The sequence below is a fragment of the Chanos chanos genome, chromosome 6 (genome assembly GCF_902362185.1).
Source record: "Chanos chanos chromosome 6, fChaCha1.1, whole genome shotgun sequence".
In the NCBI taxonomy this organism is placed as follows: Eukaryota; Metazoa; Chordata; class Actinopteri; order Gonorynchiformes; family Chanidae; genus Chanos; species Chanos chanos.
Window position 1 is genome coordinate 12,951,410 of NC_044500.1, and position 15,648 is coordinate 12,967,057.

The following is a 15,648-nucleotide window of genomic DNA, read 5'->3' on the forward strand; positions in this document are numbered from 1 at the left end:
ACAGTGGATCATTCAATTTTCTGACACTTAATCTGTTAACACAAGGTTTAGAGTGGTCTTGGACTGAAATGTATTTTGCATGGAGAGTTTCCAAGACGCAACTGAGTTTAATCTTAATCTTAATCAATGTCCTGGAAAGCAGTTCTAGATGTTTTAATCCACAGTCAAATTATCTTCACCAAAATAACGTTACTAAAAAAATTAATACAACTCTGGATAGCTCACATCAGCTCATAAAATCATTTAAATACTTCAATAAATAAAACCTTTAACAACATCTCTATTCATATAAGAGCATAACATTTTGGTAATTTTAAGTCCCACATTAGAGACAAGAGCATAGAAAACAGGAAAGCTAATCAATATTCATACCCTACTAAAATAAGACTTTTTATGGCTAGGAAGTAATAAGTAAAAATAATGAAATTAAATTGGCACCAAACTAAGATAAAGAGATTGATGGATTGTTTTTTTTTTTGTTTTTTTACACCATTTCCTTGAGAGGTTGTACCACTGAAAGTGCACGCTAATTATCTACTCTGTCTTTTTTGCTCTAAAATAAATACAAGTAGAACGAACTGGATGTGGGAGAGCTAGGTGCCTCTCTCAGTTCCCTGTTGTTATTTGCGTTTTTAGAGGAGTCATTCAACGTCTGACACCGTTAACAGGAGAGGCACAGCTCAGCTCTACCACAACGTGTGATGTATGAGCTGAAATGAGCTCGACTATAACATTGTAATATGTGCAAAATATTTTTTTTTTCCCACTGACCTGAAAGACAAGATAGGAAGGTTCATCACCTGAGACAGATGGAGAGATCTAAAAAAAACCCATTCGTGACGAAAGTAACAGGGTCTACAGCACGAGAGTCAGTGCGGACCGGGTGGTTAAGGGGTCAAATATCGAAGCACCATAATAAGAGCACTATCCAGCAAACACTTGTGGCTGGAGCGGCGGGGGCAGTCCTTCATTGTCGACGTTGTCAGAGTCGAGGGCGGAGGTAGCGTCGGGCCTCGTCTCCAAGGGTAACTTCTCCAGCACGTCCTGCACCGAATGTTCCACCCCGTCGGTCCACTCAATGAGGTCGGCCTCCAGTCTGCGCGCCCCCTCCAAGACGCGGTCCTGTCGGACGCCCAGCCCGCTAAGCAAGTCCATCCTCTGGCTGAGCTGTGCGACCGAAGCGTCGCCCCTGGTGGAGGGTTCGGCTTGTAGAGCGCTGCGAGGCGACCCCCCGGAGCCGTGTGGTCTCTGAGGAGACACCTGGCCCGACATGTAGAGCTCAAAGTCCTCGCTGCTCAGGTTCAGAGACTGTGCGTTCAGCTTCTCAATGAAGGTCACGGCGCAGCACTGCAGGGAGACGGCAGGGAAAGGGTTAAACACACGGCGCACGCGTGATTTTTGCATCGAGGGCTTTCTGCGTGCCAGCGTATCTTGTTCTGTCAGTCACTTTTAAAAGTGTGATGACCATATTGTTCCTGTATCGGTCTGCAGAACTATATGCTTATAACAGACACACAGTGCGCACTCACTGTTACACCCTTTCAGCCTTACACGTTAACCACATATTTACCGCTGGGAGGAAAAACCAAGAGAATAAGCTTAAGCGCTATGAAAGAGACTGAACTAAAATGCTACGATGCTAAAATGCTACACGTCGAGCCGGAAAGATCTAAAACTATTAATACTTCCAAAGCATTGTCCATTTCTCCTTTTTTTTCCCCATTCATAACAAGTACACACTCCTCAAAAGCAAAGCAGAACCAAATCCCTCAAGTCTCCCATTTTGATTGTCGATGATCATTTTGACCGCGCGTCCACCAGAAAGAGATCTTCTGATGTTCGCGACATGTGCCGAACACACACCGTGAAAGTCCACCCTGAGTCAGAAGTGAAATGATGAGATGGAGAAATGAATGAAGTGGACTCTTACCAGATTGGTGAAGTAGTAGCCGTCCTCTCCGCTCATGAGCCTGCTGGGGATACAGAAGCGGGTGATGTACTGGATGTTGGAGCGCAGTCTGGGTGGATTGGCCCTCAGGACGATGTGGATGAGGGTGGGGAGGAAGTCGTCGGCCGAGGCCGCCTCGCTCTTGCTGGTCTTGATGGCACTGAAGATGTGCTTACTGCATCTGGTGATACAGCCAAGCTTATCTTTGGGCACCCGCTTGGCGTCCATCTCGATAATCTCTGGAGGGAAAAGAGGAGTTTTTTTGTATTGTTAGCACCTCCAACTGATATTTAAGCGCAGAATAACAGCGTACACTCAAAAAAAAAAAGAAATGTCAGGTCTTCGGGAAAATGAAATTGAAATGAATCAATTCATTCATGTTTGTCAAAGAAAAGAGACTGTTTGGTTGAAGTAGCGTAAAAAAGTCTAGCATCGAATTGACTAAGCTTGCTTATGTTAGGTCAGTGAAACCGCGCTGTGCTGTTTTTAATTGCATTCTTGTTAAGCGCGTAAATATTGTCCAGTTGCACTTTTTGTACTTTCGCGCATGCGTGAACATGCAAGCGAAAGCGACTGACCCTTCTCAAACCTCCCACCAAGAGAGAACAAGATCAAGATGTCCTTGGAAAAAAAGGGGGAAATATTTAGCTGTATTTTAGCATACTAATGTTTTTTTCAGTATTGACATTTTGTTAACTCATTTGACAGATAAATAGAATTGTACCCTTTTAGCTTGTATATAAATTTTGCACTTCACGTCAAGATAATACTTTAAACTTGGGCCTTGTCAGTAGGTTGTAACCGAGGTGATTGACTTAGAGCAGAACTAATAAACCAGTACTTTTAAGATTAGTTTACTGCCTGTGGAAACCTGAACAAGTTGTCCACACTGTATTACGGGACGTTCAATTAACTCAGTTCTATTCAGCTGTGTAAACTTAAAATGTCCTTATAAGTTATACTGTCGTAACATTTTTAAGTTGTTACAACATGTAATCCAATTTTGAGTTATGTAAACTAAAAACGTTTGATTCATTTCAAAGCACTTTTGGATTAAGTAACATGATCTCCAGATTATTAAGTCACTATAACTTAAACTGTTGAGTTCCAACATCCGACGTCAACGCCGCGGTGCATTATGGGGTGCCTCCGCTTACATTCGATCTAGCAAACTTTCCACAGCAGCTGAAAAGAGTTTTTAAAAAAGAGAACAGTCACTGCAGTCATCATCACAACTATTTTGCATTAGGTGCAGCGCTTGGCTGACAAGCCAATGGTCCGAAGCTACCATTTGTGAGATAATGACTGAACGCCTCCAAGTCAGAATCTCGCCAATTTTGAAAACACAACTTTGTATTCTCTCATAGATTTAAGATATCCAGTTCTCGTGGTGTGGGATTTTTGCGTCTAAGCGGGCAGATGAACAATAAAATCGTCATTTATTACCAGAGGCCACAGGCTGATACTGTGTCAAGAGACTTATGAGCAAAACGTTAAACAAACTTTGAATAAATTTTGCTCAGAGAAACCAACATGTTTGTTTTACTTGAAAGCAAGCACATCAGTTTAGTTGAACTTAAAAATGCCATTTAAATTGAAACCAATCATAATACTTAAGCTCTGTGTGAGAATATTACTTTAATCCAAACTAACAAAATGTTTTAATCATTACTTAACTCTGTAGTGTTAGATTAATTTAAGCCACTTTAGTTGTTTTTACTAAATAATACTATTTGGATGCTACTCAACTCATTTACGTGGAACCTATTGACATAACTGGGTTAAGTACATCCAAGAATTAATTTTTTTGAGTGTACATGCCTAATGTGTCCAATATTATTAATAAAGTAACAGACCTGGGACAACTCATTAGCCTAAGTATTGTCCGTATTTGAATGATTGGTCCTACTCCTGTATGCTTCAGTCCTGCTTTTCCATGTGATTTGCCTATCTCATTTTGCTACATAAGGGAAACCATGGCATGGTCCCTGTAAGGCATTCATGTAATGTACTCTCCCATACTTTGAGTCCTGAAGGAATTTTAGTAACTTTAGTGCAAGTGAATACAAAGGAAAGAACCAAGTCCAGGCTTTTAGGAAGACAGTCGGTAATTCTAATACACCAGCCATATTTTCCCCCCAGGTCTGCAGTGCTAAGACAGACAATCGAGTTTCCATAGTCAGTTATATGACCAGGAGCTTTGCATGCGGTGTTTACATTATCCTGTCATAAAAAGTATATCTGCCTCACCTGTGACGGCCTTCTCCACACTGTCTGACACCTTGGGCAGCTCTGCATTCACAGGAGCACACAACATCTCAGTAGTCACCCAGTGTAATTCTCTAGACACACACACACACACACACACATCAAATTCTCTTATCTAAAACGGATTTACGTCAGCATTAACCAAAAAACGTGTCACAAAATTATCCCTTGACGCCATAAAACCAACCTGATTCTCTTCTGGATGGCCAGGTCTTCTTTCTCATCGTTTGTAGAATCCGGGCAGAAGACCCCCTCGTACAGGCGCGTCGTGACGTATTTCTCCACCTCATCCATAACAGTCTCCACTTGCTCTGGAGACCCTGAGGAAACACAGCATGACAATGGTTAAATCATTAAGATCATTTTCTCTGACAGATTAAGGGACATCCCAACAATCAGGAATGACAGAAATGAGCACGACAGATATAAATAAAATATTATTTCATATGGCAGATGAAATATCCTCTGGATCACTTAATATGGTACATATACATATTAGCACAATCAAAAGGTAAAAAAAAAGAAACAGCCTGGCTAAATTCCAAGGATGTAAACATCGCTGTTTCACGTGCTGGTGAAATGCTGAATCACATTTTTTTGCGAAATTTTACCGTCAGAACACATGATCCATCTTGCACAACACAAATAACAATTGCTTCATATGTCTTTTACAACATGAAAGGAAAAAAACCCTCTAGGTTTATAAATAATGAACAAAGTAAAATTCTTGTCACTCAGAACTCTGTAATACCTTTGAACACAGTTTGCAAGTTGTCAGACAGGTTCTGATAAAAATCCTGCACACGCTCAGAGATTTCCTGTGCTCCAAGGCCCTAAAGGACACACACACACACACACACACACACACACACACACACAAAGCAAGCTCTTAATTTGCTGGTAGTAGTCACTCAAATTCTAGACTTCATAACGCCACTAAGTTTTCACAGATCAAATTAGATTAATTACTAAAAGTTGCTTTCTGACAACAGACTTATGACTGAACTTACACAGGGAAATATATATATATATATATATACTTATAGTTTAAGGAAGCATAACCATTTCCTTTAATTCTATTACTGGAACAAAAAAGAATCTCCCATTGTACTAGGTGGTTCATGGTAAGCCTGTGGAACGCTCACCCTCTTGTAGACCATGCTCTCTGTGAAGGCTCTGCTCTGCTTAAAGATCTCTCGTCCAGGCTTGTGAAGAGTCCTAAGGAAGTCAATGAAGTCCCTGGTGGCTCGATCAGTCTCCACAGCGGGTTGATGACTGCTGGAGGAGCTAGGGCTGGTCTGTACCTCAGGCCCCGTGACATCTGAACAAGGAGAAATATAGGATTTGGTCCAATGGTCTCTCAATCTTTATTCTTTGACAGTTATTATCCCCCCCCCCCCTTTTTGTGCACATAAGAACATGCATTGCTTAGGTAAATATTCAGATAGTGGAGGAGGTGTAGAATTTGTTAAACATTACAAATGGGTCTTGAGTAAGGCCAACACAGCTGTTATATTTTCATCAGATTTTGGTATATATATTTGGGCTCCCTCTTTTCCAAACCCCTAAACCCAACAAGTTCCAAATACCTCCCTCTGCTCTCCAAACTGCTTCACAAGTACACACACACACACACACACATGCACACACTCTCTCTCTCTCTCACACATTCTCTCACACACTTTCACACTTACTTTCTAGGCGAGGCTACTTTTTGTTAGAACGCTAGGCCTACACATTTCACCAAAGACACTAATTTCGCATATCAAGAACTGAGAGTACCCAGCAATAGAACTGGACATACGTTAAAATGCTGACACTGGGAAACACATGAGGGGAACTGATGTTTCTTTTTATAGTGAGGAGGAACTATCAATCAACTTTGAATCGACTCATTAATGAAAGTACAAACTGCACAAATATTTGACAAATAGTTTGGAAGGGGGTTTTCCCATTGACCAAATATATTATGAGGCAAAACAAAATCCTAAATCAGTTACAGACGCTATGGTTGCAGATTAGGGATAAGCGCAGAATTGAATGTTGAAATGTGCACTTTTTAGCAGGTTATCTGAAAAACATAACATAGAGCACACTGATAACACTATTTCCTGTTCATTTCCTGAAACTGGCTGTTACATTACTGCTGTTTTTTCCGTTATGACAGAAAAGGTTGAAGTTTAAGGTTAATGAAAATATACTCCACGCTGCAGCTTCATGTTTAAGTATTTCTTAAAAGTTTTTGGTTTGTTTGTATATTTTTACAAAATAATGCCACATGAATGCCTATCTTCACCTGTACAAATCCTTTGAGAACAATCAGAGTGAGTCTGGGCGATAAAACGATGACAAGTTTCGGACATTTTTACTCGATATAGATAGATCTAACAGCCTATCATAAAGCAGAAATAAACGCAACAATTGCCAGTCAGTCTGGAGTTTTTGGCTTGCACGTCAAAGTACACGCCCATTTCCCAACCACAAAGCATTGTTTGAGCTACCGGCGGTGAAGAAAGCTCTGGAAACGTGGAAAAAATGATCGGAACCGGCGAGGGGCACGAAAGCGACGGCAAAAGTGAACTTGCGTTGTCCTCCAAAGCTGAGGAAATTGTTGACAAAAAAAGGTAACGCGACGTCAATTATATGGAAGTGGTTTGGATATCTTGAAAGCGACGAAGCGCAGATTAAGACGGTCTACAAAATATGTCGTCGCTCGGTGCAAACCAAGACAAATTATATATCGTGATAAATATTGATATTGATCAATATGGAAAAAAAATACCGTGATCATATACTGATCATAAACTTATCATAAACATATTGATCATACACTTTCCACATGTACTGAGTTTATTTAATCTTTTTTTTTTCTCATTTTACTGGAGGACACATTTAAACATTTGGCAATGTTTCAAGTCTAGTGCCATGGACAAAAACCGTGATGCCTGTTCAGACTGCTTGTAATCAAACTAATTTAATTCGATTTTTTTTTTTTCAAATTTCTTGCTTGATTGCAAATACATTCAAATATTATTTGTTTGTTCCTATGTTGTTTTTAACTGTTTTTGGACACACTGGCATTTAAACTTTAAAAGGAGTCAGAATATTTGAATTCCTAAACTACTGCTGGTATTATCAGTTCCAGATGTGTCTTTCTGTATGTTTAGGTCACTGTAAGTTCTGGGGTGAGTTATCACTCACCTTTTTTAGGGGTTGTCTTAGAAGATGGAGAGAAAAGCTTTTTAACTGTTGGGACCCTTCGTGTTATCTGGTTGGTCCTCTTCTCATCAGACTTGCCAAAGAGGGAACTGGAGAGTTGAGAGTGTGCTCCCTGTTGGATACTTGCATAAGCTTCTTCTTCCTCTCTTTGCAGCCTGAAAAGAAATGAGTAGAACCACAGAATTTAAAGGCCAACATCTTCTCACACTGCACTAACCTTATAAAAAAATACCGAAAAAGAGCGAAGACTTCAAACACTGCCATACATTGGATGGGATTATGAAAGAGAAAAAAAAAAGCCTCGTGTTACAGCTCTCCCTAAGTCAATCCCTCAGTTTGACCCCTTTTAGCCTCTTTACTAGGACCGGTTTTCTCCTCCGAGCCAAGCTATTCCTCCTCCCTTACCTCTCTGCCAGTTTCCTGTCTTCCTGGATCTGCTTCATATGAGATGGCTGATTCTCCTCCCGCCAGCATTTGGAACACAGGCCTTGCCAGGCTGCGTTTCCATAGTAACCACATCCTTTCCGACAGAGCAGTTCTGCCTGATCCACATGGATCCCCCTGCGTTGCGTATGTGAGCTCATGCCTTGTTAGTCTGAGATCTGAATAGGGTATTGAGGAAAAAATGAATGAACATGGAGTTTCTATTTGGGGCCATAACTATAGACAGCAGTGTAGAATTCACAAAGGATGCTCTACAAGGCACTGTGTTCCCTTTCAGTGACTTACACTACCACCAAAGCAAACGTTCAATTTGCTGATTCATACAATTTTTTCAGTAATTTATGCAAACAGTGTGGGTAAAAGTAAGTCGTACTAGGGATCATAGACACACCTTCACAGAGGTGACAAATGGTAGATTCTAGCTTGTTCCAAGCATAATATGTCATCAGCTAACTGGCATACCATAAAGAGGTTCCATTATTTAACTATGATTATATAGTTCCAAAATCATGGTTATATGTTGTCATTAGGAAGATAAACTTTGCCGGCGGACATACTCCTAACTTATAGTTGGCTAACTATATGTTAGAATATTTGTGTTAGCTTGTGAGCTACGGTAACAGTAATAAGTGCATAATATTAGGCCAAATAATCTGTTCATCAGCATAATCAGATAATCTAGTTTACATTTAATATTTGATCAATAAACTATTTAACTTAATTAGTATAGCTCTATTGACCAACCCACAATGGAAGGAAGAAAACTTACATTAGTTAGCACGATTAGCTAGCTTAGCAACTTGCTATCAGCTGTCAAGCCACTGAATATTTGGGGAATACATGGTGACCTTTACCCATCTGTGGGCAAACGAATTCACCTTAGAATGAACGCACACTTTTATTTATTAACAGGTGACGATTACCTCGGTTGTCGTAAACTCGTCTTCTTCAACGACATTGACTTAACTGGTATGTTGACACTCCCAGTGTTGACTGTTTACCCACTTGTTTAACTGGCGTCTGCTAGCCACCTTCTTCTGTTTTCACCTTGTGGCTGTGTATCAGAATTTTCCACAATTCCACTTTACTACCACCTAGCGGTTCGGAGGCCAATAAGAGCTGAAAAAGTTCACTTGAACGCTGCTCAGTTTATTAGATATTTAGTGGATGTTGTCATCTAGCGGCTACGCAGTAGACGTTAAGGCGATCAAATGCACGGTCAGTTCAGACCTTAATATCTCGGACGCACTCACAAAATCTGTATACTTCAATGCGCTTTTGAATATAATGCTCTTTAACAACGCCATGTCGGAATATGATGTGAAAAAAAGAATCGTGTAATGCTGAAACAACGTTTTTATCAGTCTGATCTTTACTCACAAAATACCTTGCCAATTTACGTTGGCAAAAGTAGTGAAAATGACACCGCATAGCATATGTACATTAGGACAGAAGACCACAGATTTTTTCCCCAGACAAGCTTTACTTAAAAAATAAAACAAAACAGAAAACAAATAAGACATTCAGTTACAATGCAGAGGCAGTGACATGAACAGGCAACTTGGTTGTTTTGTCCTTGTTTCATCACTACACCCAGCAAACTGTTTTTGGGTAATTAAATATGCAAATCTCTCAACTGTGTGAAGTCCACGTCACTCTCTGCAAAAGTTCAATGTAATCACACACAGATCGTACATAAGAATAGCATCGTGGATAATGTACTGGATTTCTTTTTAAAGCCTGTAATAAAAAATAAACAGGGAAAAAACAAGGGTCACAGAACAGTTCCACCAACCATATAGACTCCATTGCCACATCACATACAGTATTGTCTTCTCAACGGCAGTGTGTGTGTACAGGGGAAACTCTAGATCACCTCAGTAAGATAGTAATGTACACTTTCTATCAAACAAAGACACAAGTGGCATATTACAGGGATTACAACAAGCATTCACACGCACACGAAACACACGCACAGACGCTCCTTCACTGAGCATGCACACAACCACTCATGCAGTTCACATACACACATACACGCACGATAAAAACAAAACAAAAAAAACAAAACAAACAAACAAACAAAACAAAACCCCACACGCAAACACACATACGCAAGATAACGTAGCAGTACGTAAGTAAGGCAGGATGGGATACAGAACCACCGCCAATGAATCAGCAGCAAGAAACGCTTCCATGACAACACCATGTAAGAATACTGACTGACTGACATCCAAACGCCTGCCCAGAAATTTGAAGCCAAGTTAACAGGCGGAGAGGTGATGTCATAACGACATGGTGAAATCAAAAAGTCTTTTTTTTTTCTTTTTTCTCCTCCCCATGGGGAGGAGAAACATGCAGATGAATTTTTTTTTTAGGAGGTGTATGGCGTCGTCCATGAGTCACATGCAGGTGGCTTGGTAACCAAGGCTGCTCATTCTGTCTTAACAACCAAAGCTCTCCACCTCTGGGGTTGATCCATCTTCGCACACATTGTAATTACTATGTACAACTGCAGTCATACACAAAGATATTAACATGAGGCCTCTTTATTCTGAAAACGTAATTACGAGTAGTGGAGCAACTGATATTAACCCTTTCTTCAGCATGAAAGATTAAACGACTGATTTAACACCTTTCAAGGACAGTAACCTGGATAGGGTCATCTTGTTTCATTTAACACCAGAATGGAAAAAACAAATATAATATGTATTGTATTTAATATGTGTGAGCATGTTGTGGCTGTTTCCAATACCTTGTGTGAAAGGGTTAACAACAGCCTATACTAATGGTACAGTTCAGGAGGTATGTCAGTTTGTCTGTATGACTCAAGTCTTTTTTTCTATTTTTTTTCATTTTACCTCTGTAACCTCCGTGTCAATGATGAATCGAATCCATTTAAAAACATTTTAAAAACTTTTTTTTTTTTCATACTACGACACTCAACACACAGGTAAACACATTGCAGAACCGCACATTTACAAAATAAAGACTCATGCGAAAAAAAAACCCCAAAACAAACAAACAAACAAAAAAAATCAAGTTGTCCTTTTCCCTGTCCACATGTGTGTCATTTGTGTCTGATCATATGCAACGCACTTTGTGCTGTATGAAACCAGCACCGTGTGTTTAAGCTTTTTAAAGTGATCCCTTATGTGCATGTGTGTATGTGTGTATGTGTTTGTGTGTGTGTGTGTGTGTGTGTGTTCATAGATGCCTGTGAATGGTGCCGTGATATTTCAGGCGCGTGTTTTAGGCTAACACACCACCCACAGTGGAAGCAATAACGATTCCAAGTATCACACAACAAATAATTATCATGATTTTCTTCTGCATGTCACATATGATAAAAAAATAAACAAAAATCATTCCAGGCAGCGTGAAAAGAGAAGGAGAAAAGAGTTAATTTTTTTTACACGCTGAATTCTGGATTTGCTGCCACTGACATGCAGTAACATTGTCAAAACAGTACACGACACATCACGACAGTTCTTTGGTCAAACACATCATTGGGGGACTCGGGGTCAATTCAATTTAAGCACAAAAAACACAAGAAATTGGAGGAAAACAAACTTAAAAAAAAAAAAAAACACACAGCCCCTATTCAGAATCCAGTCTAGCAGTTTAATAATGTTTCACTGAAATGGGATTGACCCCAGTTCCCATCAACACATATGACTGACAATCAGCTTTTCTGTAGATGCAGAGGTTTAGTGTTTGAATTTACACTGTCCCAATTCGCTTACACAGGCCCATGACTTGCCTCATCACAGAGATATCTCTAAAAAACATAGTTTCATTTTTTTTAAAATCATAGTATTTCCATCAAGTTTGTCTTCAAAGGGGTGCATACATGGGGGACAGTACAAGTGTATTGGGACAGATTCATGCAACTAAGATTGAAAACTGAGTCCTGGATAAAAGACACACAGGGTTTACTAAACAGTAAGTGCTTGGTTAGATTCAACATGCTGCTGGGGGGGGGGGGGGGGGGGGGTTCCAGTGCTACCCAGTTTATGCCACAAAGGGGCAGCAGAATGCAGATATTATGGAGTGTAATGTTGGGCAATGTGCCTTTTCACTGTCTTGATATCCATCATTTATAAGCAAAGAAAACACATTTACAACAACAGAACACTCTTCTATTAAATAGAATAGTAGGAAAACAGTATCTTCACAGAAGACAAAAGCCACTGTTTCACACACATGTAAAACATTCACATGCGGCCCATGCACAAAGAGCAGGCAAAACGTTAAACGTATTCACTTATCACTGCAGGGTTAGGAAAGCAGTTGAGGTAGGTAGCAAATCCCCTTCATTACCTTACGGTGTCATGTAGTGCATAGCTAAGTTTCACCCAGTGATAGGATATGCAAGCATTATGGAGGCAGTTTTGTCATTTGAATTTGGTCTTTGTGGTTAATTTCATAGTAGGTCCATATTCATCACCATGGGAATTCCACTCATTGCCAATGTACACAAAACCTTCTGGGTTTTCAGACTGAAACACACTGAGTCTTCTCTGTCTTAGGTTCAAATGAGCACAATGCCCAGTCATTAAACATCATATATATATATATATATATATATATATATGCACACTTTCTCGTTTTTTTTCAGTACTCTTGGGTATAGCTGTGAAGACCCATGTCTGGGGGTCCATTCAGTTAGTGGAGGAGTCTCTGGTTAGCTGAGACCAACAGCCAATGAGATGATAAGGATGACCAGACAGATTGCCACACATACGCCAATCAGGATTAACTTCTGTGGAGGGGAAATGGAGAGGGTGTGAAGGACAGATTGGGAGGAAAACTTTAGTTGAAAGGCACTGTATTATTTTATTACAATGATTTGACCTTAACTGAATTTCATAAACCTCTGAGTCAGCCCAGACATGTGCTGCAATCTTGCTTCACTGGATTATAACAAAGCTAAATATGTCCTGACCTATGGTATGGAAAATACCAAGCTTTTAACAGACCGTAATCCAAAGCTCCATACATCAGCCGAGAAGGAGCCAGGAGTCAAATTTCTATAATTCACACAGCCTCTGCTAACCTATTGGCAAGTACTATTCTTATAACAGACAAATGGGGATGTCTGATTAATAATATATCTTGGAATATGAATTAGTTGATTTCTAATTATGCCAGAAAGGCCATAAGGCACTATAGACGTATTACGAGGGACGGACTTGCAGATTGCATTTCACACGAGGCAGTAACTACATTCTCCAAGTCATTATTCCGGTCATACGTATGGGAATGCTTCCTAACTCTGTCACCAACCCAACTCCAAATAGAGAGAGCACAAAACACAACAAAAGTAAGGTCTTGCCACGATCATGCCACATCACAGGAAGAGACGGAGAGAGATGACGAAAACACGAGACGGAGAGGTTCGGTCAGCGGCCATGCGAGCTACCGACGAGCTGGTCTGGGATCTGCTGTTGCTGACTCACCCTCCGTGCTTTGCTCTGGTATTTAACAGCCTTCTTGGTGTCTGACACTGCTCTTTCCACGTAATCCACAGAATGCTCCACATTATACTCTATACGGTCAATCATTTCCCCCTGACCACCACACACACGCGCGCGCACACACACACACACACACACATGCACACACACACAGAGGGAAACGGGGGGGCGTAGAGGGGGGCAGGAGAGAGGGATGGAAAACAGGGAGAGACGGACAGTTGATAGAGAAAGGGAAGACGACGCAGGGGTAGGGTGGAGGGGAGGGGGGGACAAAGAGAGAGAAAGAGTGATTTGAGAGAGGGTTCGTGGACTGGCTGCATTGTCACTCACCCTCCGGTTGGTCTTTCGCACTTTGATGGCGGCTTTGGTCTGTTCTTTGGCTGTCTCAACATAGTCCTGAGCACTGCGCACATTCTTCTCAATGTTGTTCACCAGCTCCCCCTACAGGGAAAAGATGGTAAATAATGAACCAATTCATATATTATTAATCAGCATTGTTAACTAATTGGTCGTTTAGACTCTAATTTCTCTTGTTTCTCCTTAAAACCAATTTCGAGAGTTCTTTTCAGTTCTTAATGTGTGCATAAAACTTTAATGAGTTAACTACAATTAGATAACTGCCATGAACACACATACACACACACGCGCATGCAAACACACACACACTGAAACACACATACAAAAAATATACACACACACGGACAAGTACACATGCACTTGCACATTGGCACACACACACACACACACACACAAACACACACACACACACACGCATACACACACACATGCACACGCATACACACACACATGCACACGCACACACATGCATTTCCATTTCAATATAGAGGCATGCATGAGACAGGTGAGGATTTCTGGGCAAATTACCTTGGGAGATTAGTGCTGACCTCAAATTCACTGCAAACTGCAAAGAGCCTGTTATAGTGAGAGAGAAAGCGAGAGAGGCACAGAGAGAGACAGAGAGAGAGAGAGAGAGAGGTAGAAGGGACGGAGGAAAAGGCAGAGTGCAGTGGGGAGAAACAGAAATAGGAAAAAGAAAAGGAGCGAGATAGACAAAAAAGGAGAGAGGCAGAGAGAATGCAGAAAAAGGCCAAGCGAAACATGGACACTGTGGAGTGCTCAGGATTCATTAATGAAGAATGTGGGGTTAGTCAGATTAATTATTAAATCAAATGAATTCGTGTTAATATACTCTCACTCTATGAGAAGATTTCTCACATTTACTCCTCTGAATAATTCATGCACCTTATTCATGATCATCTCCCAAGAGAACCCTTTCAAAATCAGTCCAGACTCAACTCACACATAAAATCCATTCAATTTGTCTCACTGACTCAGATATGCATTTCAAATGTGTTTTGCAGTTTTCTGTACAAATAAGCAAGCAAACTATGTCACATATATATAAATATATATACAATTCATATACACACATATAGAAACAAATTTACATTAAAAAAAAATGAAGTATACGTGCATTATAATCTATGCTCAGGATTGTAATTTACTAGTTTATCACCACTGAAAATGCATTCTGTGAAAGGTAAAATATTTTTCAGTAACTTTCAGACACTCTGTCATGTTTACCTGAGTGATTCAGCATGTGTGTACAGACATGAGTTAGCAAGTGCAATCTCTTAGCGTGTATGCGTGTCTGTTTGTGTGCGCGCGCACGCGTGTGTCTATGTGTGCGTCTGTGTGTGTGTGTGTGTCTGTGAGTGTACGTGTACGTGCGCTGCCATGGCGATGAGGTAGCTGTGTGACAAATCCCTCTCCTACTGTGAGCCCATCTGTTAGTGGAAAGAGTGGCTAGGGCACAGAGCCCTGTAGCTAGTGAGGGAGAGCGTAAAGCCCAACAGAGGTGAGAGGGGAGAGAGAATGGTGGATGGGTGTGTTAATCTCAGTGATGGCATGGCTGGTTATTGGAAAAATTAAATAGGTTTGGAGCTCAGTGGCGCTGTTAGGAGAGAGGGGGGGATAAGGAAGGATTTATCCAACACTCAGGGATGGTGGAAGGTAAATGAGACCGATGTGGGGGCCCAAGTGAAGATGTGAGGATCCTGGGAAATGGAGTTTTAAAGATGCGAGGATCCTGGGAAATGGAGTTTTAGAGATGTGAGGATCCTGGGAAATGGAGTTTTGGAGATGTGAGGATCCTGGGAAATGGAGTTGTAAAACTCAGCGGACGTGTGTGGATGGTGGGTGACACTCCAGAGGTCTCACCTGGCTCTCCACCAGCATGGCCATATCCATAAACATGTCGTGGAGCTCACG

The 15,648-nt window shown here is 40.8% G+C and overlaps 2 protein-coding genes across 5 annotated transcripts in view; both read right to left on the reverse strand.

Annotated features, from left to right (window-relative positions):
* Positions 1–439: 439 nt before the first annotated feature.
* Positions 440–8,890, reverse strand: rabgef1l (RAB guanine nucleotide exchange factor (GEF) 1, like). Its single transcript, XM_030778588.1, has 9 exons — positions 8,803–8,890; positions 7,841–8,037; positions 7,418–7,590; positions 5,362–5,537; positions 4,968–5,049; positions 4,404–4,536; positions 4,199–4,290; positions 1,931–2,187; positions 440–1,347 (listed from the first exon to the last, which is right to left on the reverse strand). Exons 2-9 carry the CDS (start codon positions 8,017–8,019, stop codon positions 925–927), a joined length of 1,515 nt encoding a protein of 504 aa, XP_030634448.1. The 5' UTR covers positions 8,020–8,037; positions 8,803–8,890; the 3' UTR covers positions 440–924.
* A 3,595-nt stretch (positions 8,891–12,485) lies between these two features.
* Positions 12,486–15,648, reverse strand: part of stx1a (syntaxin 1A (brain)) — a 60,005-nt gene continuing 56,842 nt past the window's right edge. Inside the window, exons 8-10 of one of the 4 annotated variants that reach the window (XM_030778589.1) lie at positions 15,598–15,648; positions 13,687–13,797; positions 12,486–12,641 (exon numbers count right to left, since the gene is read on the reverse strand). The exon at positions 15,598–15,648 is cut by the window's right edge and continues 87 nt beyond it. In XM_030778589.1, the coding sequence (XP_030634449.1) occupies positions 12,564–12,641; positions 13,687–13,797; positions 15,598–15,648 (240 nt within the window). In that variant the 3' untranslated portion in view covers positions 12,486–12,563. Of the gene's footprint in view, positions 12,642–13,686; positions 13,798–14,241; positions 15,205–15,597 lie in introns of those variants that run through there. The other 3 variants (XM_030778590.1, XM_030778591.1, XR_004025395.1) reach the window with 3 other exon arrangements.